Source organism: Coenobita brevimanus, chromosome 8, assembly GCF_032717465.1.
Source record: "Coenobita brevimanus isolate Jiangsu-jjx chromosome 8, ASM3271746v2, whole genome shotgun sequence".
NCBI classification, from domain to species: domain Eukaryota; kingdom Metazoa; phylum Arthropoda; class Malacostraca; order Decapoda; family Coenobitidae; genus Coenobita; species Coenobita brevimanus.
In genome coordinates, this window is record NC_136961.1 from 28,402,408 (window position 1) to 28,426,944 (window position 24,537).

General features: G+C 42.6%; 1 protein-coding gene across 1 annotated transcript in view; it reads left to right on the forward strand.

The window, feature by feature from the left end:
* LOC145407188 (ionotropic receptor 93a-like) overlaps positions 1 to 24,537 on the forward strand; it is a 61,883-nt gene that overhangs the window by 18,319 nt on the left and 19,027 nt on the right. The window contains exons 2-3 of the mRNA XM_080278228.1: positions 8,337 to 8,517; positions 12,894 to 12,993. Of these exons, the coding sequence (XP_080134354.1) occupies positions 8,337 to 8,517; positions 12,894 to 12,993 (281 nt within the window). The remainder of the gene's footprint in view (positions 1 to 8,336; positions 8,518 to 12,893; positions 12,994 to 24,537) is intronic.

Consider the following 24,537-nt stretch of genomic DNA (forward strand, 5'->3'; position numbering starts at 1 on the left):
AGACTGGAGGTCCAGGGTGAAGAACCAGGATGCTCTGTAAAGAGAATCCAAGGAATTGTTGATTCAAGGGAGTGGAGTGGCGTCTTTGATGGTTACATCATTAAGGCGGTGATAGTCGATGCTGAAACGCATCGTGCCATCCTTCTTTTTCACTAGGACAACAGGGGAGGACCAGGGGCTGGTGGGGGGGGAAATGATGCCTGCTTCTATCATTTCTTGTACTTGGCGGTCCTCCTCTTCCCGCTGTCTAAGGTTCTTCCGGCGGGAGGGTTGTCGAATTGTTGGGCCTGTCATATGAATCTCATGCAACAGGTATGTGGTATGTCCTATGTCTGCTGACCCTGCCGCGAACAGATCCTGGAAATCCAGGAGAAGGCGGCATAGGGTGTTTGACTGATGAGCGGAGAGATGGTCAGGAATGGGTGGCAGGGGGGGCGGGGGAGTGGGAGGGGAAAGGGGCACAGGGCTCGGCTTCTTCCATCTCTCCGATTATGAGCCCTTTCGGGAGGGTGAGGGATGAAGGGGCAAGGTTCGCGAAGCGGACTGCCGTGTGATGTGGGGGGAGGAAAGTTGGAGAAAAAAGGCAGGCTGAGAGGGTTCCTGGCAGCTGGAGGAGGGAGAATAAGACAGAGGGGCCAGAGGGCTGGTTAAGGGACGCCCAGGCCTCATGATGAGGGGGAATGTTAATGGCAGCAGAAACGGTGGCGAGAAAAGAGGGAGGAGGGGTAGTGGGAGGGGGCACAGGAGGGGAGGAGGAGGGGGGCGAGGAAGGGAGGGAAGGGGCGAGTCTTCCAGCCGTGGCCATGGCGTACAGGTGCAAACGGCCCGGGTGGGGTTGGGTGGGGCACGGAACTGGAGCTGTCGGTAGCGGCAATCTATGGTGGCCCCTAGCTTCTGTAGCAAGTCCAGTCCTAAGTACCCGTCGTAGTTCTGGCAGGAAGAGTCGAAAATTATGAACTGGTGCTGAGTTGACACCGGCTGGTGGGTGTCGACCCTTAGGGCCTGTGTCTCCCCAAGGATGGGCAGGGGGCCATCCCCCGCGACCACAAGGTGAGTGGCTGTGGGGCGGAGCAGGCCAAAGGTCGATCTGTGGCGGGAGAAGTAGTGGCTGTAAAGGCAGGATCTGGCCACTCCCATATCGACCAGAAGTCTGGCTTTCGCCCTGTTCAGTTTCATCTTGTGGTACACTGTGGGGTGGTACTTGGGCGTAATGGCCCCCGCCACCGTGGGATGGTGCAGGGGTGGGGCTAAAAATCCAGCTGTCTGGGGCCTCCTTGTTCCTGCTCCTGCTCCTGTTCCCCAGGATTGGTCTCCTCTACAGGTGCCAGTTCGTCTTCTACGGCCTTTTCCTCCAGAGAGGACACTTTGCGTGAACCTGGGGCTTGCGGTGTGCAGCCTTTAACTGGTCCCGAATGTCATGCAGTGGGGACCTGGAGCTGCAGGCTGTAAACTCCCAGGGATTCACCAAAATCAGTTTAGGGTTTTCCCTATGGGCAGGGCACCGGCACATGGGGTGTGCCCTAGGCTGGCTCGGCGCTGGGGTGGGGCTGGTGTGAGGCATGGGTAGACGTGGCTTAAGTGGGGGAGCCGGAATCTGAGTGTGAAATTTTTCACCACATTGATCTGCTGGGGTGTCGGGCGGGCGGTTAGGAGGCGTTGTATTAGCTGGATGTCTTTATCCATGTCTCCAGTCGAGTCATGGATAGTGAAGTGTTCTTTTACAACAATGGGGAGCACTCTCAGGAGAGTGTTAAAAGTATGCTGTTCCCAGGTTTCCTCATCTGCCTCTGGGTAGGCAGCAGTGACCAGGCATCTTGCCTGAATTAGGGTATCGTCTAGATTCCCGTCAAACGTAAGACTATCCAGTTGGGATAGTGCCACCACTTTCCCTAGTGATGGGGTGATGGCCTGTATCACAAATTTTGTAAAGTTCTGCCAGGTGAGCTCCGGGACGACTTTCAGTGCTATGTTCGCCTCTGCTTTGCCCAGTAGTGGGAGCGTGACTGCGATTTTTTGTTGATCATTATCAAAACCAATATCTAGTAAAGGTTTGATGATCGCCAGATATGTGTGTACATCATACTGGTCGGAGTCGAACTTAGGCAATTGCACATGTAGTTTAGTTGCCATTTTGCTGGTATTTCCTTACTACCTCTCTTGTACTCCAGGATCAAGAACCACCGCTGTCCATCAGTGTAATGCTAGGTGTTTAAGGCTCGACTTCTTGTTCCTCAGACACCTAACACGGAGCGGGGTTCCCTTTCGAGACCGGGGCTTAGGACAAATAAGAGAGAGGCAGGACACAAAAACTCCAGGCAATAACCTTACACGTGTATTACTCAGTCAGACAAGAGACAACAGCACGTTACAAACACAATATTTGGTTAATCACAGACACTTATACCTAGATAATTAGTATCTCACAGGATACTATGGGAGAATACACTAAAATAACACTCGAGGTGGAGTATGCAGAGATAGTACAGTCCAAGGTCTCTGAGCATGTGAAGGAGTTAGAGATGAGGCTCACTAGGGAAGGGTGTAAGGCACTGGGGTCTAATTGTGATTTGGTAGTATGAGGCAGGGTTTTTTAGTAGCATGTTTGCTTTACTATTTTTTGGGGGCAAGGGACTTTTGGTTAATCATTAACCCACCCCGTCCCGGAGACGTGAATTCACGTCCTCACATGATGTAACATTGCAAGGTCCCTAATTTGGATAATTTTCAATTTAATTTGCACAATTTTAAATTTTCACGAGTGATTTTTGGCACGTATACACGGGACACCTTCCTCTACAAGATGCCAGGCACGGACAATGCCTTACCCAGCATGACCTCCTCCCCCCTCTGCATGCCCTTTTCTCAGCAATTCACCTGTTATCAGTGACCTGCCCAGTAAAGCCATGTCATGCCACGGTACGAAATTCAAGGTCAGAGTGATTCCCCAATCGATGACAATGTGGAGGACAAACATTAGAGGAAGAAACAGTCAGAAATGATGATCAGATAATGTGGCAAAAAAAGGTCAGGAATGGTGATGAGTTAGTGAGTGAAACAATTCTTATAATGCCTATATTACCGTTTGAAAACCAAAATACTCTCGTACTACATATAAATTCGTACCAAATAAATAAATAAATACCGTTTATGAGTGGTGTGGAATAGTTATCCTCCCATAGAACTCGTTTTCTTTGCAGTCAGCCTGATAGAAAACCGTGTAAGGTAAGGAGGTACTCCTAACTGGATCGAGTATTTGAAACCTCAGGTGAGCGATGTCTCTATGAATTTTCGATGTTTCTCACCAAAAGCGGATGTTTGAGCCAAAAAAAAAGGTCCAAAAATGTTGGGACTGGGGCGTACCACTGCCCAGAAAATGTCGGGATGGGGGGGTTAATACAAACTCCACGGCTTGGGTGTTTCTCTTATTGTGGTATGATGAGTATTGTGCATTGGTCTTATTCACTGTCACTTTGATTCTATATGGACTATCCACTGTTCCTCCTTGTCACTGTTAGGGGGAGGTGGTGGCTCAATCAGTAGAGAGGTGTGCTACAGTCCCAAGGGACCCAGGTTCAAATCCCCGCTGGGGCAGGGAACAGTTTAAGGATTTGAATTACATTAAATCAGGCTTTACTGATCTACCAGAAGCCCCACCAACATGTAAAAATACCCCCGCTAATACCAATACATCAGTCCTGTATGAGACAGCCCTAGCATGTATTCAATATGGACGGTGGGTGTTAGCGCCAAAGTGGTGACATGTAGAGGTGCACGGTATGTAGAAGGACTGCTGGGCCTTCATAGCAGGCTGTGAAGCCTATGCCCAGAGTTGGACACATAAAAAAGAAAAAAAAAATTAAAACACTTGGTCTGGTACTACAAATGCACCTTATTGCCTCGCCACTGCTATACTACACAAAAGACAGTCACTGTCTCGTGGGTCACTGGGTCGCAGGTGCAGCAGGGAGACAAGCCGGCTACAGCTCTGCCAGGGCAGGGGCACCACCAGGGAAGGCCGTGCCGAGAGGGCACGGGATCATGCGTAGGGGCATCTTCTCTCATCCGGGGCTCCAGGTGGTGAAGGGGCCCGTACTTTCCGGGCTGGGGACAGGAGTGTGGCCCTCAGGACAGGGGCCGAACAATTGCCTGAACCTCTCATTCAGGTTCCTGCCGGAGGTAGAGGTCCTCCGCCATCAATGCGTAGGTAGGTCCTGCCTGGGCGTTCTGGGGATGGCCTGGGGTTCCTGAGGGCTTCGGCCTCCAGAGCTAGGTGGCGCCATCAGGGAGGGGCTGCCGCACCAGTCTGCATCGGGTTCCATCAGGTGGGTCTTCTCCAGGGCCAGCCTTAGGGAGTAGAGACCGGGGGAGGCTATAGGGTCTCTCCAGTACTCCTCTACGTCCTCTGCATCGGGGGTCAGGGAACTCATCTCATGCTGGGGCAGCGGGGCTGCTCTCTGCCGCTTCCGGCCATGGGGCCCGGCTACTGTCCGTGACTTCCCAGGGCCCGGCTACTGGCTGTCGCCTGAGAGGGTGAATAACTACCAGCGAACCCAGGGACACCTTTGGAGCGGCTACCGGCTGTCTGACAAATGCGGGAGCAGCTACAGGCTGACTCTTGCAGGAGGGGTGGAGAGCGGCTACAGGCCAACTCGGGGACAACACCTTCGAAGCGGCTACTGGCCGTCTGACAAAGGCGGGAGCGGCTGCAGGCCGACTCAGGGGCGACGCCTTCAGAGCGGCTACCGGCCATCTGACGAAGGTGGGAGCGGCTACAGGCCGACTCCTTCAGGAGGGGTATGGAGCGACTACAGGCCATCTCCTTGTTTCCCTCAGGTCGGCTACTGGCCGATTCCTTAGCGAGGGGCGGGTGGCTACTGGCCATCCCTAGAGGGAAGACACCTTCAGAGAGGCTACTGGCTGACTCCTGAAGAAGGCGGGAGTGGCTACAGGCTGACTCCTTAGGGGCGCTGGCAGGAGCTGGACAGACAGCTCCACCCCAAGGTTGGTTGCTGGAAGCTCGCCAGGAAGGTAGTGCAGGATTCCTGCTATGGCACCAGCGGGCGGGCTCTGAGTCATTGGGGCTTACGGCCCAGGCTGACTTGGGCCGTTGTCGCACCGAGTCTCAGTGCGCTGCTGCTACTCCTCCGTGGGGTCCTTGTGGGGGTGTCTGAGAGTTCAAGGGGACACTATGCTGAATTCCTGGTGGAGGTGGTTGGGCATTCCAAGGGAAACTATGCTGTATTTCATCATGCCCAATCTCTTGGAAGCAGAATTTACAAGAGATATAATATAATCTTTCCAAGATAAGTCCCGAGTGGATGAAACCCCAAGCATTTTCAAGGATGATGCAAGATTGAGCTGGATATTATTAAACATTAGTGGGTACTCCTGTGGAAGATTGTGTCATGTTGATAGGTGTAAAACCTAAGTTTTTGATGCATTAAAAACAACAAGATTATTTTTACCTCAGTCAGAGATATGTGTTCAAGTCTATCATCAGGTGCACCATAGCCTCATCCCTTGTTTGCTGAAGTAACTGCTGAGATGGACGTTGCAGGAATCGAATGGAAAAGTGAAGGGTGGAATCATCAGTGTACGGGTGCATAGGGTTAGATGTACAGCTTAGAAGGTCATTGATGAATATAAGGAAGAGAGTTCCTAATAGGACAGAGCCCTGAGGAACACTGCTGTTGATAGGTCTAGAAGAACGATGACCATCTACAACAGCGGCTATAGAACGACCAGAAAGGAAGCTAGTGATGAAAGCACAGATAGGATAGAAACCGTAAGAGGGCAGTTTGGAAATTAAACATTTATGTCAGACTCGATCGAAAGTCTTTGAGATGTCAAGTGTAATGGCAAATTTTTTGCCAAAGTCCCGAAAGGAGGATGACCAGGAGTCTGAAAGGTAGGTGAGAAGATCGCCAGTGGACCGTCCCTGACGGAACCCGTACTGACGATCAGAAAGAAGTTGTGATAGGAAAGATGCTTTAAAAATTTTCTGTTAAGAACTGACTCGAAAACTTTTGAAACACAGGACGTTAAAGCAACTGGACAATAGTTAGAGGGTTGGGAATTGTCACCCTTCTTCGGGACTGGCTGAATGAGAGCAAACTTCCAGCAAGATAGAAAGGTACAAGTTGAAAGACAAAGGCGAAAGAGTTTACCTAGGCAGTGTGTAAGAACAGAAGCACAGTTCTTGAGGAGAACAGGAGGAACCCCATCAGGCCCATGTGCTTTGTTACTGGCCAGTGATGGCAGAAAATACACCAGCTGAAAAAATTTTAATGTCAGCTATGAGGAAGTCAGAGGAGGGAAGTGATGGAGGAACAGCACCAGAATTGTCTAAGGTGGAATTGAAGGAGAAAGTCTGAGCAAAGAGATCTGCTTTATCAGTAGAAGAAATAGCTACAGAGCCAACAGAGTAGAAGAGAGGAGGGAAGGATGATAAGGTAAAGTTGTTAGAAATGTTTTTGGCAAGGTGCTAGAAGGAGCAGGAAGAATTCGAGTTGGAGAGTTGAGAGCATTTAGTACGGATGGAATTATTTTTAGCAAAGCGAAGAACAGACTTAGCACGATTCCGGGCACACACATAAACATGATGTGATTCAGGTGTAGGTTGGCTCTGGTACCTTTTATAGGCCCTTTCCTTGTTGTGGACAGCATTAGAACAAGAGTGATTAAATCAAGGCTTTCTTGCATTAGTCAAAGGATATGAGAAGGGAATGTATGCTTCCATGCCCGAAAGAATAACCTCCGTAATGCGCAAAGCACACTCAGGTGGCTTCTGGCCATGGAAGCAATAATCATTCCTGGGAAAATAAAAGAAATAGTGCCTGAGGGCCTCCTAGTCCACAGCTTCAAAGTTCCAGTCTTTATGATAACTCCTGACTGATACATGCATAACATTCGTTAACTGTATTAAAAACGTAAAAATGTCTTGTTCACTAATTTCTTTGGTCTTCATTACACTTGTATTACTTGCATCCATTTACAGCATTTGTAGAGTGTAGGGAATGAGGGTTATTGTTAATCACTTAGACTAAATGAATAAGTGCAGTGTAATCTATCAAGGAAAGATAATCGAGATGCTTCCTTTCTAGCACCAGTATTTCACATGTATACTGAGGGAACACAATAGCCTACACAGTAGCATAATCTCAGTGACACAAAGTGATACGAATGTTGGTCTCTTGAAATAGTCAGCAAGCCACCCAAACATGGATACAAATATCTCTACAGGAGTGAATAAATGGCACACATGACGGAAATTCTCTGTCTTCTGTGCCTGTTTGTCTGAGTCTGTGTTGTAAATGGAAGAACCTGGATAGATGTAAGTTCATCGAGCACTGGGCACTGACTGTTGCCACGGTTAAGTGCAACTCAGGCAACTGCTCTCATGTACAATATAGGCCTCACTATACCTCTATTGAGTGAAATTAACCGTATGCACGTCCTAATAAGCTACAGAAAAAAAAAATGTATATGCTTTACTTGTGAATGTGATAGTGAGTGTCATAAGATGGAACCTGTTATAAAGTGAAAATGTTGAAATACCGAAATACAAATGGGTTGCATGGAAAATGCAGAACGGAAAATAAAGAGCAGAGAAAAAAAAGAAGCACAACGAAGAGGCTAAGTATGAAACAGCTGATAAGAAAAATATGTCAGGTATGTCAAGTAAGCTACATATACTGGTATTTGTTGGAAATCAGGAAACAAGAGGCTGACCTGTGATGAGAAGGTTTGTCATGGCCAGGTGATAATCGCATGTAAATGGCAACCAAGGTTCGTGAAATGCAGTTACATGAGATACTAAAGGTTTAGAAAGAATCAGTGTGAAGAAAAGCAAAGGTGGTTAGCGGTGTTGAGTTGTGGTGTGAGCGACGAGGACGGTAAGTCATAGTACTGAAAGGTTTCAGCGACATTCACGGTTACAGGAGGCGGGTGATAGAAATTTTGGAGATCCTTAAAGGATATTATTATTATAACAATTTTAGGAGTGTACAGTCTGAGAAACAAGCAACTCCCCTAGGTCTGATAAATACATAACGGAAACGTTGAATCATTCCAGATACATAAGCTGAAAAGGGATTTTCGTTGTGCTTCAAGAGTAGAAAATTTTCTTCGGATAATAACTGGGGGACATTTGTGCCTCTGAGAGTATGCTGTGTATGATTTTATAATAACACACATTTAAACAATAGTGGTTAGTTAAGCATCCTAACTAAAGAAACTAGTGACCTTCGACATACTACTGAATAAACAATATTGCCAGGGACATATTAGTATGTTTCAATAATGCAAAGCTGTTTAACTGAATGCCTTCTTTGCAGGCCGTGGAATCTGGAATATTTCGTGAGCTTGGGGACTTGTTGGACACAGAAAGAGTGACCTTCAACACGTATAGCGAGTTGCCAGGTAGTATGGACAAGTTGGTGAGGGCCGGCACCCATGCCATCTTTGATATCGACATCAACTTTTGGAGTATGATGGCTGAAGACTTCTCAGTAACAGGTTATTTTACAGATTTATAGCTAAGACAAGAAAAATCTCATATGTTAACCTGCTGCTTCTTATTCAGAGAGTATTGCAATAATGCAAAAAACATAGAAGTGCTTCAGGTACCCAAATTCAGTGAAGTAAACATGCTGTTTATGATCACCGGTGTTTGATTTATATATAGAAGTACATAAATAGACAGATAGATGGATGGGTGGATGGATAAACGTTTTCGTCTCTCCAACATGTTTGGAAATATAGATATGAAGTGACCATCGTCTTCCTAAAGCCAACAGCAATTTTTCCTTTGCTGTGGCACATTATATTTAACGAAATTTCAGGAGATTCATTATGAAGAAAGGCGTGTGATTGATGTTTTACACTAAATGATTTTTATGGATGACAAATGTGGATATGATTGACTGCGTTAGGAGAAATGCATCGAGGTGGTTTGGCCATATGGAGAGGATGGAGAGCGGGAAACTAAAAAGAAGAGTGTATGTGAGTGAGGTGGAAGGGGGGGGAGGGAAGGGGAGACCGAGGATGAGATGGGGGAATGGAGTGGAGAGGTCTATGAGGGAGGGGAATGTGAGTTGAGGGGACGGCAGTGAAGTGGCGGGGGAAAGGGCTACATAAAGGTAATTTGTTTGTGGCCACCCCTTACGGGATTAAGACGTCTGGCAATAGATAGACAGATTGATAGATATATATTATAGCACGCCATGACTGAAAAAATCAGGTGTTGTCACCTGGGTTTAATAGGAAAAGCTAAAATCAAATAGCAGCAGCAGCAGCAGCAGCAGCAGTAGTAGTAGTAGTAGCAGTAGTAATAATAATCATCATGATCGTCATCATCATCATCATCATCATCATCATCATCCAGACCTCTTTTCCCACCCTAGGGCTAGGTAAGTTGCGACGTCCAGACAGCCCAAACTTGCCCAATCCAATGGACCACACTTCCATTCACTCATCACTCAAGCTCCAGGAATCCTGGTTCTATATGATACGCCTAAAACTATCACCATATATCGTAGCTTCACATAAACGTATCCGATAGAGTCAGTCCGAACGCTGCCACGTTAAAGAGGGATGCCAGATCCTTGATCATGCACTTCTCACAACATTCATCCAGCCAGCTCGATCTCTTGTCACTCCCCTAGCTTCACCAACTTCCATACCTCTCTTCCTCACACACTCATCCATCATATCCATAAACCTTTTCCATGGCCTACCTCGCCTCCTCCCTCCTGCAAATTCGCTCTAATAATAATAATAATAATAATAATAATAATAATAATGTGAGAGTACTGAAGAGGTGAACCCTTTAGCACGGACTACTCTTCTTTATCATCCAAATTGGTTTGTTCTTATAGAACTTAACAATTTTGATCTAAAACTGAGAATTATGCATGTTTTTTTCAAATTTGCTCCTCCAATAAGGAAATATGGCACGCCCATTTAAATGGGCTCTATGGAGCAGTCCCCCTTGGTGTGACTCTCAGTTTTCATCACTGTGCATTAATATGATAAAATTTATCAATGGATCTGGATTAAATGAAAGAATTATGTATTGATCCATCTCATTTAATAAATATTTGTTGTAAAGAGAGTAATTTTAAAAAAAATATATAGCTAATGAAATTATTACAAGAATCTGCCGCATAAATATAAAGTAGCAGTCTATAATAAGATTCATAGCAGTTAAAAAAGAATTCCAGGAAAGCTTACTCCTATATATTTTGAAGCATAAATCATGAAACTGAGAAATTATGACTGTATATTATTTGCAGGCAATACTAAGAGCTTTGACATAGGCTTTTACATCAGTTGACTGAAAAATACACATTCCTATTTCTTTGTGTGATACTCCACAAAGCACTGGATGTGCAGTGCCACATCACATTTGAAGCACTTAGGCTTCACATTCTTCTTACACACACCACACCGCCATTGAGTATCTCCCATCACAACATAATGATCTGTTCTGTCGTAGCGTACATGCTCGGGTGAAGTTAGGGGCACAAGTCTACGAGGTTTCTCTGATGGTTTTAGCAGAACACTGACAATTTCCCTCAGAAACTCTAGCTGTGACACCTTGTGAATCTTTCTGTAGAGAATCCACCCATTTACAATTGAGCCATTCAGGAGAAAGCGGAAAAGAGGAAAGTACCACACTCGCTTCCTAAATGACACTCTATACTTTCCCCTAAATTGATCAAACATATCTACTCCTCCCATTCCTTTGTTATAAAGCTTCACAATGTTTGGGTGAGGGATTACTGCCACTTCTTTCTTCTTTATTGACCACCGTTTGCATTTGCCCATTGAGAGAGATGCACTGTCACTTCTGTTTGTTGCCACCCTAACATCGCTGTTGTCATTCCATGTAGAAATAGCAATCTTCTTTTTTTTTTCCTGAAACAACTCTGCCTCCCCTCTCTCTTTTTTCTTGATGTCTGACACTGGGACATCCTTGACTCTGTCCTTACGAATTGTACCTGTCAGACTAATATTAGCTTCCTGGAAAGACTGGAGAAGAGGCAGTGTTGTAAAAAAGCTGTCAACATATCCACTGCTACCCTTAGGTACTGTTCCTTTGGCCAATGCATGGACTACAGATTCACCCACAGGCATTCCTTCCTCAAACCCAGAGTCTTTTCCTTCATACAAGTGGAAATTCATTAACACTCCTTCATGGGAGCATAGACACCAAAACTTGTAGCCAAATCTCACGGGCTTTCCTCTAATGAATTGTTTGAATCCATGTCGCCCATAATATGGTTCCATGGCATCAATAGCCCATGTCATAGGAAGTGGTTGAGCGATATCCATGAAGAGCTTGTTGAAATGTTCAAAAAGAGGGCGAATCTTAAAGGTCTTTCATCCGAAGGCTTCTTTGAGTTGTCCACAAAGTGCAGGCTTCGCACGATCTCCTCAAATCGGTTTATTGTCATTCCACACTGAGTTACACCCAGATTTCGGGTGTCCGCCTGCTTCGTCCAATACAGCCGTCGGTTTGGAACTGGGTTATATCCTGAGAGAAGAAAGATCCCAAGTACCTGATGCAGTTCTTCTTCGGTAACACATAAATCTTTCCCAATTTTAACTTGATGATAACGGTTTGTCTCTGTCTTGATCACCTCAATCAATTCTTTGTCCCAAAAGTATCTGAATATGTCCACAGGTGTAAATCCTTCATCTGCCCATTTTTCTACAATAGATGGTTTATGTACTTCATGTAAGCTTAGGGCATCATCTCGTGTGTGTTACCCGAGAATACATTGTAATATTGAGAAAAGACCCAGTTATCATATACAATAGTAAAAGTAAAAATATATTACGCAACAAATAATTTTTTAGGATCCTAAATATATATTCATACACATATTGACCCTTGGGGATAAGAATATATCAGATATAATCAAAATAAAGTAACACAAGCATTAAAAGTGAACAAGTATTTTGATTCAAGTATTCTCCTTAGGCAGAAGTGCCCTGCCTGAGCTCCATAGAGCCCATTTAAATTGGCATCATATTTTCACTGATAATAAAAGTGACAGAATGTGGTTTTCCCTCAAATCAATAATTTCACACATTAAAACAAGTCTTTATGTGTCATTTTTACCATCACTCACTATAAGAAGTTCCATATGCACCAATGTATAGACAATAACTTACTTATGTCCAGACATTTTGGTAGAAGCAATGAAGTAGCTCTCCTTCCTTCCTTCATTTACTTGTTGTTTACAAAGTGAGTTAGAATATGAATCATCAGCTGAGAAAAGTTACATTTTCTTTACATCCTGCAACAAGAAGAACCTAAATTCTCTGGTAAACTTAGATAAAATTAATGTTTCTAAAAAGTAAAATTTCCGCCCATTTAATTGGGCTCTATGCGTTCGTGGGTTAACAGAATGATTTTCACTCCTTTAATAGGAAGCGTCTAACCTTGACTAAATATTATCCTTTCACTATAACAACAATAAATTTCTAAATGTTATTAAAGTTTTGAATGAGTCAAAGCTCGTTTTCCTCTTTTAGAAAAATCAGAGCCTCTGTTTTAAGCTTTACAGTTAGTAGTAGTAGTAGTAGTAGTAGTGGTACTAGTAGTAGTGGTAGCAGCAGTAGTAGTAGTAGTAGCGGTACTTCTGTAACCCCAGGTTCATTTGATGAGCTATGTGAACCCAGTAGACTGCAGGCTAAAGTTGTCACCCTCCTGCAGTCCACCCCCTTCAGGGGATAAGGAAGGAGCTGAGGGGCGTTTGCATAACCAGACAACTGAGCCGCCCAGCTTTATTAGTGCAACCGCGCAGAGGTGCCCGTTTCCAGCACCATTTTAAGCCTGAAATTATTTAACTGAAGTACAAACTCGGTCTCTTCCTGAACAGGTAAATGCGACTTCTACCTTGGAAGGGACACTTACCTACCCTACCGACTGGCCATGGTAGCACAGAAGAACAGTCCTTTAACTCCTGCCGTTGATGAAGGGTAAAGTACGAGGAAATGCTGTGGAACAAAAGAATATACAGGTGTCCCAGGAATTGACCTACTAACTTCAAGGTGTAATTCCTGTGATTATTATAAGACACAGGTGTTACGCGAACACATGTCGAATTTGAAACGTTTGGGGAGTAAAGGCTATTTAAATATAAATGAATCTATCTATCTATCTATCTATAGCCCGACGCCCTAATCCCGCAAAGGGTGGCCGCAGACAAAACGCCTCCAAGTCACTCTGTCACCCACCATTTGACTCCCCTCCCCCCAACTCACCCCCCCCTCCCTCATATACCTCTCAACTCCATCCCTCCACCTCATCCTCGGTCTACCCCTTGTTGCCATCCTCTCGACTGCATTGCTTTATTTTTACTGAAACCAGAAAGCAGTAATAAACAAGTACTCTGTGACGAGCAAAGAAAACAACATAATGAGAAACAGTAAACAGCTCAGAAGCAGATGGGAAATGGAAAAAAATTCCCGTAACCACCATTAAATATTAAATATCCATTACACATTAACTACAACGATTCCGCATAATTCACAGAGCATTAATTTTACATCGCGGAAAGACATCAAGACCCACCTCCTAAAGTTAATACACCAAGTCCTGGGACATCTTGTACAATCTTATAATGTCGAAACTAACTGTTCAATAAGGATTTCATGATATCAATGGTTATACAAATAATTCCCTGTAATATATATATATATATATATATATATATATATATATATATATATATATATATATATACAGAGAGAGAGAGAGAGAGAAAGAGAAATATATATATAAATATATATATATATATATATATATATATATATATATATATATATATATATATATATATATATCATCTTATCAGTCGTTTGAGTGTCCACTGCAGGACCGGCCTATCCCTACCGAAGTGGGAACGATACAGCCAATGTATCTCTACCGAGTGGCTCAGGCTGTCTAGCAGAGTTTGTATGCAGGGTCAGAAGTGCTTATCAGTGTAACTGTTGTGTTGTGGCTTTGGATGTGTGTGTAGTCTGTGAACCAAGTGTAATTGGCCCACGCAAGCAGACTGGATGCAAGCATACTTTATAGTGTGCGACACCGGTTCAACCACAGCACTCCTTGTGTCCGCCAATGCAGTACCTGGCCAGAAGAATGCTCCCAAAGTTTATTACCCTGGCGGGGCGGGAACCCGTGTTCTTCAGTGTACAAAGATATACACTTTACCACTGTACCACAGAGGCTCCATATATATATATATATATATATATATATATATAAAATAATTTGGTTTTATGCTAGGTATCCCCGAAGGGCTAAGGCGTTGCCCCTGGGTAGACTTTTGGACTGGAGCATGTAGTATTTTATTTCCGGATGCCCTTCCTGATGTCTACCAATGACCATTGGGTGGATTCGATCCTCCGACCCTTCGGTCAGAGCGGAGCGCTCTAACCCACTGAGCCACGGCTGATATATATATATATATATATATATATATATATATATATATATATATATATATATAGGCCATATAGCAAGAATAAGGGATAACCGATGGAGTAAGAGGCTGAAGGACTGGACATCAAGAGAATGTAAGCGTAGCAGAATAAGGCCAGACAGGAGATGGAGAGATGAGATAGAGAAATTTGCAGGGAAAACGTGGCAAAGATTGGCTCAGTCAAGAAATTTGTGGAAAAGGTTGGGGGAGGCCTTCGTTCAGCAGTGGACTAGTTATGGCTTTTGATGATGATGATATATATATATATATATATATATATATATATATATATATATATATATATATATATATATATATATATATTAAACCACTGTGCGGGGTTTGTTGATTACGAAAAGGGTTTTGATTCAGTGGAGCACATATCGATTATAAATTCACTGCGAGAACAAGGAGTGAATAAGAACATTGTAAAACTGCTTGAAAACATATATAAAGAGGGAACTGCTACAATGAAATTACCTAAGGACTTGGAAAAAAATAAGGTTGAGAAGGGCGTGCGTCAGGGAGATACAATTTCACCAAAATTATTTACAGCATACCTAGAAAGTATTCTCGGAAATCCAGACTGGGAAAACAAAGGAGTAAACATAGATGGAGAAAAGCTAAACCAATTAAGATTTGCAGATGACACTGTCCTACTCTCAGAAACAGCGGAGGCATTGCAAGAAATGTTTAATGACCTGAACAGAGAAAGTCTGAAAGTAGGACTAAAGATGAACCGAAGTAAAACTATGGTAATGTTTAATCCACAAACACCAAAGAGCATCATCAGAATAAACGATGAAATTCTTGAAGAAGTTGAGGAGTACAACTACGTGGGACAAATACTAAAATTAATGAAAGATAAACATATATATATATATATATATATATATATATATATATGTTGGAGTGAAAGGTTTCGGTAAACATAGAGATTATGAAAAGTTGCTCGCCAGTTTCTGTGAAACGAAAAGTAACTAACGAGTGTATAATTCCAGCTATGACGTATGGTTGTGAGACCTGGAAACTGACAAAATCAATGGAAAATAAATTAATCCGTTCTCAGAGAGCAATGGAAAGGTCAATGTTGGGAATATCTTTAATAGACAGGAAAAGATCAACTTGGGTGAGAGAGCAGACTAAAGTCAAAGATATTATAGAAGTTAAATAACCAACAGAAATGGAGGTGGACAGGCCATTTATCAAGAATAAGGGATAATCGACGGAGCAAGAGGCTGACTGACTGGACACCAAGAGATTTTAAGTGTAGCAGAAAAAGGCCAGACAGGAGATGGAGAGATGAGATAGAGAAATTTGCAGGAAAATCTGGAAAATATTGGCTCAGTCAAAGAACTCGTGGAAAAGGTTGGGGGAGGACTTTATTCAGCAGTGGACTAGCTATGGCTGATGATTATATATATATATATATATATATATATATATATATATATATATATATATAGATAGATATAGATAGATAGATAGACAGACATAGATTATAGATAGATAGATAGATAGATATAGATATAGATATTATATATATATATATATATATATATATATATATATATATATATATATATATATATATATATGAAGCTATGAAGCCTCTATGGTACAGTGGTAGAGTGTGCATTTCATACACGGATGAACCAGGGTTCGCGCCCCGCTAGGAAAATAAACCTTGGGAATGTTCACCCGGACGCAAGGGGTGCTATGGTTGAACTAAAGTCGCTTACTATAAAGTATGCTTGCACCCAGTTGGCTTGGGTGGGCCGATTACACTTGGTTCACAGGCTACACACATATCCAAAGGAACTCCAACACTACAATTACACATACAAGCACTTCTCACCCTACATACAATCTCTGCCAGACAGCCTAAACCACTTGATAAAGATACATTGGCTGTATCGTCCCGACTTCAGTCAGGATAGTCCGGTCCTCAAACGACTGATGATGATGATATATATATATATATATATATATATATATATATATATGTATTGTTACATAGTCTATGATTTCATCATGCTTTGTGTAATTTTAACGCTCAGTATGCTGCATGTTTGATCACGAGCGTGTTCTGCCTCAGTTCCCCCCTTCTACCGTTATAGTAGAGTAAGTCGTTCTCTCTGTTGCTTAGAGCGGGATTATCAGCTCTTTGTCCCCATGGCTTCATTTGCGCGTCCTGCTTACAAGTTGTATCAGGCTCTGCTGGCCCCTATATAATGAGCTCAGTCTCTGCATCATTGCCACTTAGATCTGCTCCTCATTTTGTTCACATCTCTGTCCTCCCCTGTACAGATATTATTATTGTGAGTGCTCAAGAAATCTCCAAACATCTAGCAGCTGTGTGTAATTTGAGTATAACTGTTGTTGTATTTTTTTTTCTTGTATTGTGTAGCATATGGTTGATTCTTAGGCCTAGTGAGGTCTTTGTGATTAGTGTAGAGTTTTATGTCAGTCATTTTTGATAATAGTTCGTTCGTTCGTTTTAAGATTTCCTCCACCTATAGTGGAGGCCGGGCCATACATTAGCCCGGTGATAATAGTTTGTATCTGTAATAATTTATCTGGCATTCACTGAGTATTATCTGGTATCTCATTTTATCAGGGCTGACTTAGGTAAATTTACTCTTGCTAATTTTGTGTTAATAGAGGCTATTGCAGTTAACCATATATTTAACCTGTTTATTTGCCATTACATTATCCTTATGAGTTCTGAATGTTTTGTTGTTAGTTTGTGCATTAAACTTTAACTTGTAATTTTACCTAACTCTTTTGTTTTGAACCTGGAACTTTACGGGACAGTAGTGACTCTTCGTATTCTCACTTAAAGTGTACGTTATCTTTCTCTGTTCCGTAACATAAATTTGGCGACCTCATATCAGAATATTCAGGATATTATCATAAGGATATTGTTTGATATTTTGTGACTGTGATATATTCATGATGACTACTATTTCTACACTTGATGAAGCCAAAGATTTTTTGTCAAATGTGCAAACAGTGTGTGATATTGAAAATAGAACAAAGAATGAACTTAAGCTTGTTGCTCAACAATTGGGAATTGCAGTTCACTCTCATCATTCTAAAGATCAAATTGTTGGCATGATTAATAAAAGCTTGTTTAATGTAACTCCTCCAAATGAGCAAACGCAGATTGAATTAGCTAAGTTACAGCTAGCCCTGCAGGAGGCTCATGTGAAGGAAGCTGAATTTCAAGCACGTGCTAAGGAGGCTGATGTTAAGGAGGCAAATGCTCGTATTGAAGAGGCACAGGTACAGGCTCAGGCACAAATTGAACTTGCCAGGATTCAGGCAGACCATGAGCATCGCATGAAACAAGGTGGAACTGGATCATCTTGCTCTGATGATTTTGATGTGGCTAAAAATGTTAAACTTGTCCCTCCTTTTAATGAATCTGATTTAACAAAGTATTTTCAGTTGTTTGAGAGGGTAGCTACAGGTTTTAATTGGCCTAAGGAGTATTGGCCAGTACTCCTTCAAACTGTTCTCACCGGTAAAGCTCAAGTAACTTATGCATCTTTGCCTCAGGATCAGTTTGATAATTATGATGTAGTTAAGAGCTTGATTCTTAAGGCCTATGAGCTTGTTCCTGAAGCTTATAGAGTAAAATTTAGGACAACTTACAAGCAAGATAAGCAATCCCATGTTGAGTATGCAAAAATCAAAGAAGATCTGTTAGAGCAGTGGTTAAATTCTAAGAATGTGGATTCTGATTTTGGTAAATTTAAGCAGATGATTTTGCTGGAGGATTTCAAAAGGTGTATTTATAAAGATGTAAGCCTATATCTTGATGAGAAAAGAATAGATAATTTGTCTGATGCTGCAGTTTTAGCTGATGAGTATGTTCTCACTCACAAGAGATATTCTAGAGAAAAAGGGAAAGCTGAGAGTAAGTACGTTGCCTCTACTCAGAGTACAGGTAACAGGAAAGAGAATAAAGATGATGTTTCTCAGGAAGTAAATACCAGCTTCACCTCTAGATTTCAGAAAAGTAAATGTACTTATTGTAGTAAGCTTGGTCATACTACGGAGAGATGTTTCAGGAGACAGCGTGATGTGAACAAAAAGGAGTCTTTAAATATTCAGTCAATTGGTCTAGTGTCCACTCTTGAGGGTTCCCAGAATTCTTTAACCGAGTTAACTGAACCTGCTTTGAGGGGTAACTTAAATTCTCATGATGGAGCTCCTCTTTTGAGCAGTAACGTGGGTGACACTCTCAAGAGTTCATGTGCTAATTTCCTGTCTGATGGTTTTGTCAGTCCTCTGGACAGGAATGACAGGAAATCAGTTCAAATATATCGTGATACAGGTGCTTGCCAATCCCTTATGCTGACCAGTGTTCTAGGCTCTGATTTTAATTCCTCTGATGAAACTGTAATCTTACAAGGTGTAGGGAATAATTACTTCTCTGTTCCTCTGTGCAGAGTGAATTTAGAGTCTGGTTTTGTTAATGGTTCTGTTATGGTTGGGTTGGTTGAGACACTCCCAATGTCAGGTGTAACTTTCTTACTTGGAAATGATATTGGTGGAAGTCAAGTGTGTCCAGCTCCTCAGTTGTCTAGTGAGCCAGTGGCTGTGTCCCGGGATTGTGATGTCCCTGATGTGTTCCCTGCATGTGCTGTCACTAGGGCTAAGGCTAAAGTTACTGGTGATTTAGAGGATAATGATGATGATGATGTTATCCTAGCTGACACTTTTCTTGCTAATTTGGACCACTCACCAGATGAGGCAGTACCCCGTAGTGTTGATAATTTGTCTCGTCAAGAGTTGGTTGAGTTGCAGGTTGCTGACCCTGAGTTGAAAGGTCTAGCTAACTCTGCTTACAGTGAAGAAGAGTCAGCCGGTGCTTCTACTTGTTATTATGTAAAGTCAGGAGTACTTATGAGGAAGTGGAGACCCCCAGCAGCATCAGCCGACTGTGAATGGGAGGTTGTACATCAAGTTGTCATCCCTCGTGTTTGTAGGCAGGATATCATTAGAGTGGCTCATGATTCCAGTTTGGCAGGACACCTTGGAGTGAGGAAGACTGTGGCACGCATTTTGAAACACTTCTACTGGCCAGGTATCTTCAGGGATGTTTCCTGGTATTGTAAGTCTTGTCACACCTGTCAAGTTGTGGGAAGTGTAATCAGACCGAAAAGGTTGCACCTCTAGTTCCCATTCCTCCTTTTGAGGCGCCTTTCACCCGTGTGTTGGTGGATATTGTGGGCCCTCTTCCTAAGACTTCTTCAGGATTTTCTTATGTGTTGACCATGATTGACATGGCTACTCGTTATCCTGAAGCCATTCCACTTAGAAACATCTCAGCAAAGAACGTGGTTAAGGAAATGCTAGGGTTCTTCACAAAGTTTGGTCTGCCCAAGGAGGTACAGTCAGACCGAGGAAGTAATTTCATGTCAAATGTTTTCAAGCAGTCTCTGAAAGAGTTGGGCATCACCCAGATCACGTCTTCAGCTTACCATCCCCAGACCCAAGGAGCGTTGGAGAGATATCATCAAACACTCAAATCGATGCTCAAGAAATACTGTTTGGAACATCAGAAAGACTGGGATAAAGGTCTTCCATTCGTTGTGTTTGCTGCAAGAGAATCTCCAAATGAATCACTGGGCTTCTCACCTTTTGAACTACTGTTTGGCCATGAAGTAAGAGGACCCCTTAAGCTACTCAAGGAATGCTGGCTGTCGGAGGAAGATGACGTCAACCTGCTGGAGTATGTGATGAAGTTCAAAGAACGGCTGTCCACTGCTTTACAGCTGGCGAGAGAGAATTTAGGAGCTGCTCAGGAGAGAAGATGAAGACTTGGTATGATAAGAAGTCCAGGTTACGCCACTTTCAGCCAGGAGATCAGGTTTTGATTCTGCTACCAGTTCATGGGCAACCTCTTCAAGCCAAGTTTAGTGGCCCTTATTTCGTGGAGAAGAAACTCAGTGATGTCAACTATGTCATCGCCACACCAGATCGTAGAAAGAGCAAGCAACTATGTCACATCAACATGCTAAAGTTGTATCACAGGCGGGACGAAAATAATCCAGTCTGCACTGTAGCTGTTCCACCCGAGTCTGCAAGTGAAGCTCTCCCATGCAGTATGAGCCTGAGTGATAGTTTGGGGAAGAATCCTGATATCATGAATGATCTCCAGACTAAGCTTTCTCATCTACCTCCTAAGGAAAGGCAGGAGTTTTCGGCATTACTGCAGGAGTACCCGCAAGTGTTCCGTGCTACTCCAGGAAGAACCACTGTGTTGATGCATGATGTCGATGTTGGAGACGCAAAGCCAATTAAATTGCCTCCTTACCATGTGAACCCAGTGAAAGTTCCTCTCATCCAGAAGGAGCTTGGCTACCTGTTGGACCACAAGATGATTGAGCCCTGTCAGAGCGAGTGGAGTTCTCCTGTCACTCTAGTCCCTAAGCCAGGTGGGTCACAGAGGCTTTGCATCGACTACAGACGTGTTAATCAGATAACCAAAACGGACACTTGCCCTCTCCCTCGTGTGGAAGATTGCATAGACAAGATCGGAAAGGCTAGGTACATAAGTAAGTTTGATTTGTTAAAGGGATACTGGCAAGTACCTATGACTGAACGTGCTAGGGAGATCTCATGTTTTGTAACATTAGGAAAAACTGTTGCATGTTCTGTAATGCCATTTACAGATTGTTTTAGAGTAATAAGAAATTTCCTTTGTAAATTTCTTTTTTTCTTTGTGGGGAGGTGTTACATAGCCTATGATTTCATCATGCTTTGTGTAATTTTAACGCTCAGTATGCTGCATGTTTGATCACGAGCGTGTTCTGCCTCAGTTCCCCCCTTCTACCGTTATAGTAGAGTAAGTCGTTCTCTCTGTTGCTTAGAGCGGGATTATCAGCTCTTTGTCCCCATGGCTTCATTTGCGCGTCCTGCTTACAAGTTGTATCAGGCTCTGCTGGCCCCTATATAATGAGCTCAGTCTCTGCATCATTGCCACTTAGATCTGCTCCTCATTTTGTTCACATCTCTGTCCTCCCCTGTACAGATATTATTATTGTGAGTGCTCAAGAAATCTCCAAACATCTAGCAGCTGTGTGTAATTTGAGTATAACTGTTGTTGTATTTTTTTCTTGTATTGTGTAGCATGTGGTTGATTCTTAGGCCTAGTGAGGTCTTTGTGATTAGTGTAGAGTTTTATGTCAGTCATTTTTGATAATAGTTCGTTCGTTCGTTTTAAGATTTCCTCCACCTATAGTGGAGGCCGGGCCATACATTAGCCCGGTGATAATAGTTTGTATCTGTAATAATTTATCTGGCATTCACTGAGTATTATCTGGTATCTCATTTTATCAGGGCTGACTTAGGTAAATTTACTCTTGCTAATTTTGTGTTAATAGAGGCTATTGCAGTTAACCATATATTTAACCTGTTTATTTGCCATTACATTATCCTTATGAGTTCTGAATGTTTTGTTGTTAGTTTGTGCATTAAACTTTAACTTGTAATTTTACCTAACTCTTTTGTTTTGAAGCTGGAACTTTACGGGACAGTAGTGACTCTTCGTATTCTCACTTAAAGTGTACGTTATCTTTCTCTGTTCCGTAACAGTATATATACATAAATATATATATTCGCTGGGGTAGGTCCAGAGACCCCCGCGGAAAGGCAAATTCCGCGTATACTGAAGTAATCACAAAATGGCATTTTTCCACAGAAGCTAAGCACATCCCTGAAAAAACAAAAAACCTACTTAAAATATTACAAATACTCATTAACACTTACCAAAAGACTGTGTGTTCTCTTCATAACCTTCGTACAATGATGATCATTGGTGTAAAGATGACGATGATTGCTGTATGATGACGATGATTGTAGTGCAGTTCCTACAGTGCCAATGTGGTGTGACCACGAGATGTTTGGCGGCATCTGTCTCTTTCACTTTCACTTTCATAACTCATAGTATTCATACATGCTAGAGTGAAACTTTCACTTTCATTACTCCTAGTATATACACTCGTATTCTTATATTACTACTCATTTACATTCTCTATTTACATTCTCTATTTTATTTACGTTATTTCTATTTCTATTATATTTACACTGTGTTATGCACTGTCACTTGCAGTAACTTATAAAACTATTTCCCACTGTTCACTTATATTTACATTCATTGCTTTCACTTGCTGTTTACACATTATTTACACATTATTTACATTTCCACTTGCACTGTTTTAGTCACTAGAAAGATCGCAGTCACTGTCCATCATTTTCATTGATAAATTAGCCAGTTCACGTTCCACAGCAGTCACTAAGCCCTTTACCCCTTTCCAAACGAGGTTTAGTAGGGGTAGAGGTCACAGGGCCCTTTTCATCGGGCTAAAAAGCGGCGGAATTGGACAGGCGCGAGTCCAACGTGGTTTCACCTTGAAAGACGACAGTAAACTGAATGCTGTGGTGGCCTAGGGGCAGTGAAAGGCTGCCAGTGTCAGCGTGGTAACAGCTGCTAATAGATACAGTATGAAGTGATTGGCAGGAAATCTAGACAATACATAATAAATTAGGTAGTTCCAGGTGAATGTAAATATCACTTAGGCTTCTCCCTTCCTCTCTTATATATATTTTTATTAAGAAAATAGATTATACAGCATATTTCAAGGGGAAATAAACAGGGAAAATTAGCGAACGAGTGCATGTGAGGTATTGTCAGGTGATAACTAGCCAATTCCAGGTGAATGGCACTATCACTTACCTTATTTCTTTTTTGTATATATTATTTTGTATAAGAATAGGGCATAGGGCTTATTTCAATGGATGAAATCAGTGGAAAATTGCAGTGAAGATTTACTTAGCGCAGCACGGCCAGGCAGGCGAGAGGAGAGGGTAATGGAGGGGAGGTAGGGAGGGGAGTCATGAGCGGCGAGAAATGGCTAAATTGTCAACAATGGATGAGAGTACAGATGAGATTAGGAGTGCTGACTAGTGTTGGTCATTGGCAGTATTGATAGATGATACAAGCCACTGCTAGAAAGCCCGAGCGAATTCAAAATAACACAGAATCACAAAAGTGATGCCCCGTGGTATGATCCCTTGCTCCCAAGCGTCACGAAAGTGACGCCCCACGGTTAAGGGGTTAAGGGCCCGGGGATTGTTTGCACAGTAGACTGTTGGCTTCAACACATAGCCTGCTGCATTACAACACAAGACCAGAGTCAAATGATCTTTATATGCATTGAATCCTGGAGCTTGCTTAGCACTCTTGTGAACGTAAGTACGATTGGGCATCTTCTTCCAAAATAAAGAAGTCTCATCACAGTTGAAAACTTGTTCAGGGAGGTATCCTTTGTCTTCTATGAGCATCTTTAATTCATCTGGGAATACTGTAGCTGCAGCAACATCTGCTGATGCAGATTCACCAGTGATTTTTAAGTTACTCAAATTGTACTGTTTCACGTAACTAGCAAGCCATCTTTTGCTTGCCTTAAATTCCTTCTTTTCACCCTCAACTCCGTCACTGTAGTGCTGATAGAGGCTTAGTGCTTTTTCCCGCAAAATTCTCGCATCAACTGGGACATGTTTCTGTGTCATGTCCTGTAGCCACACAGTTAGTGCTTTCTCTGTCTTTGCAAGCATTTTATCCCTCACCATAGGGAGCATTTTTGCTGTTGTTGGATCTGCAGTAACACTTCAACAAATTTCTGTTTCTTTCTGCTTTATTTTTTGAATGCTACATTCATTTTTACCGACTTTGCCCCCGACTTCAGCCAATGACATTCCACTTTTCTAAAATCTCTATTATCTCTGCCAATGATAACTCCTTACACTCTCTCTTTGGCTTAGAAGGATTGCTTTTATCCTTTACTTGTTTCTTGGGAGCCATTTTTCACCTACACAATGAAAGTACAGTAGAGCTGTATACACGAGAAGGGCGATGACGACGTAAGTAGCCAACTGACTGGTGTTTACAATAAGACTTGCGGAGTGGTGGGAATGTCTGTGGGTGTGGGTGTGCTAACTGTAGCAATAAAAGAAGTGT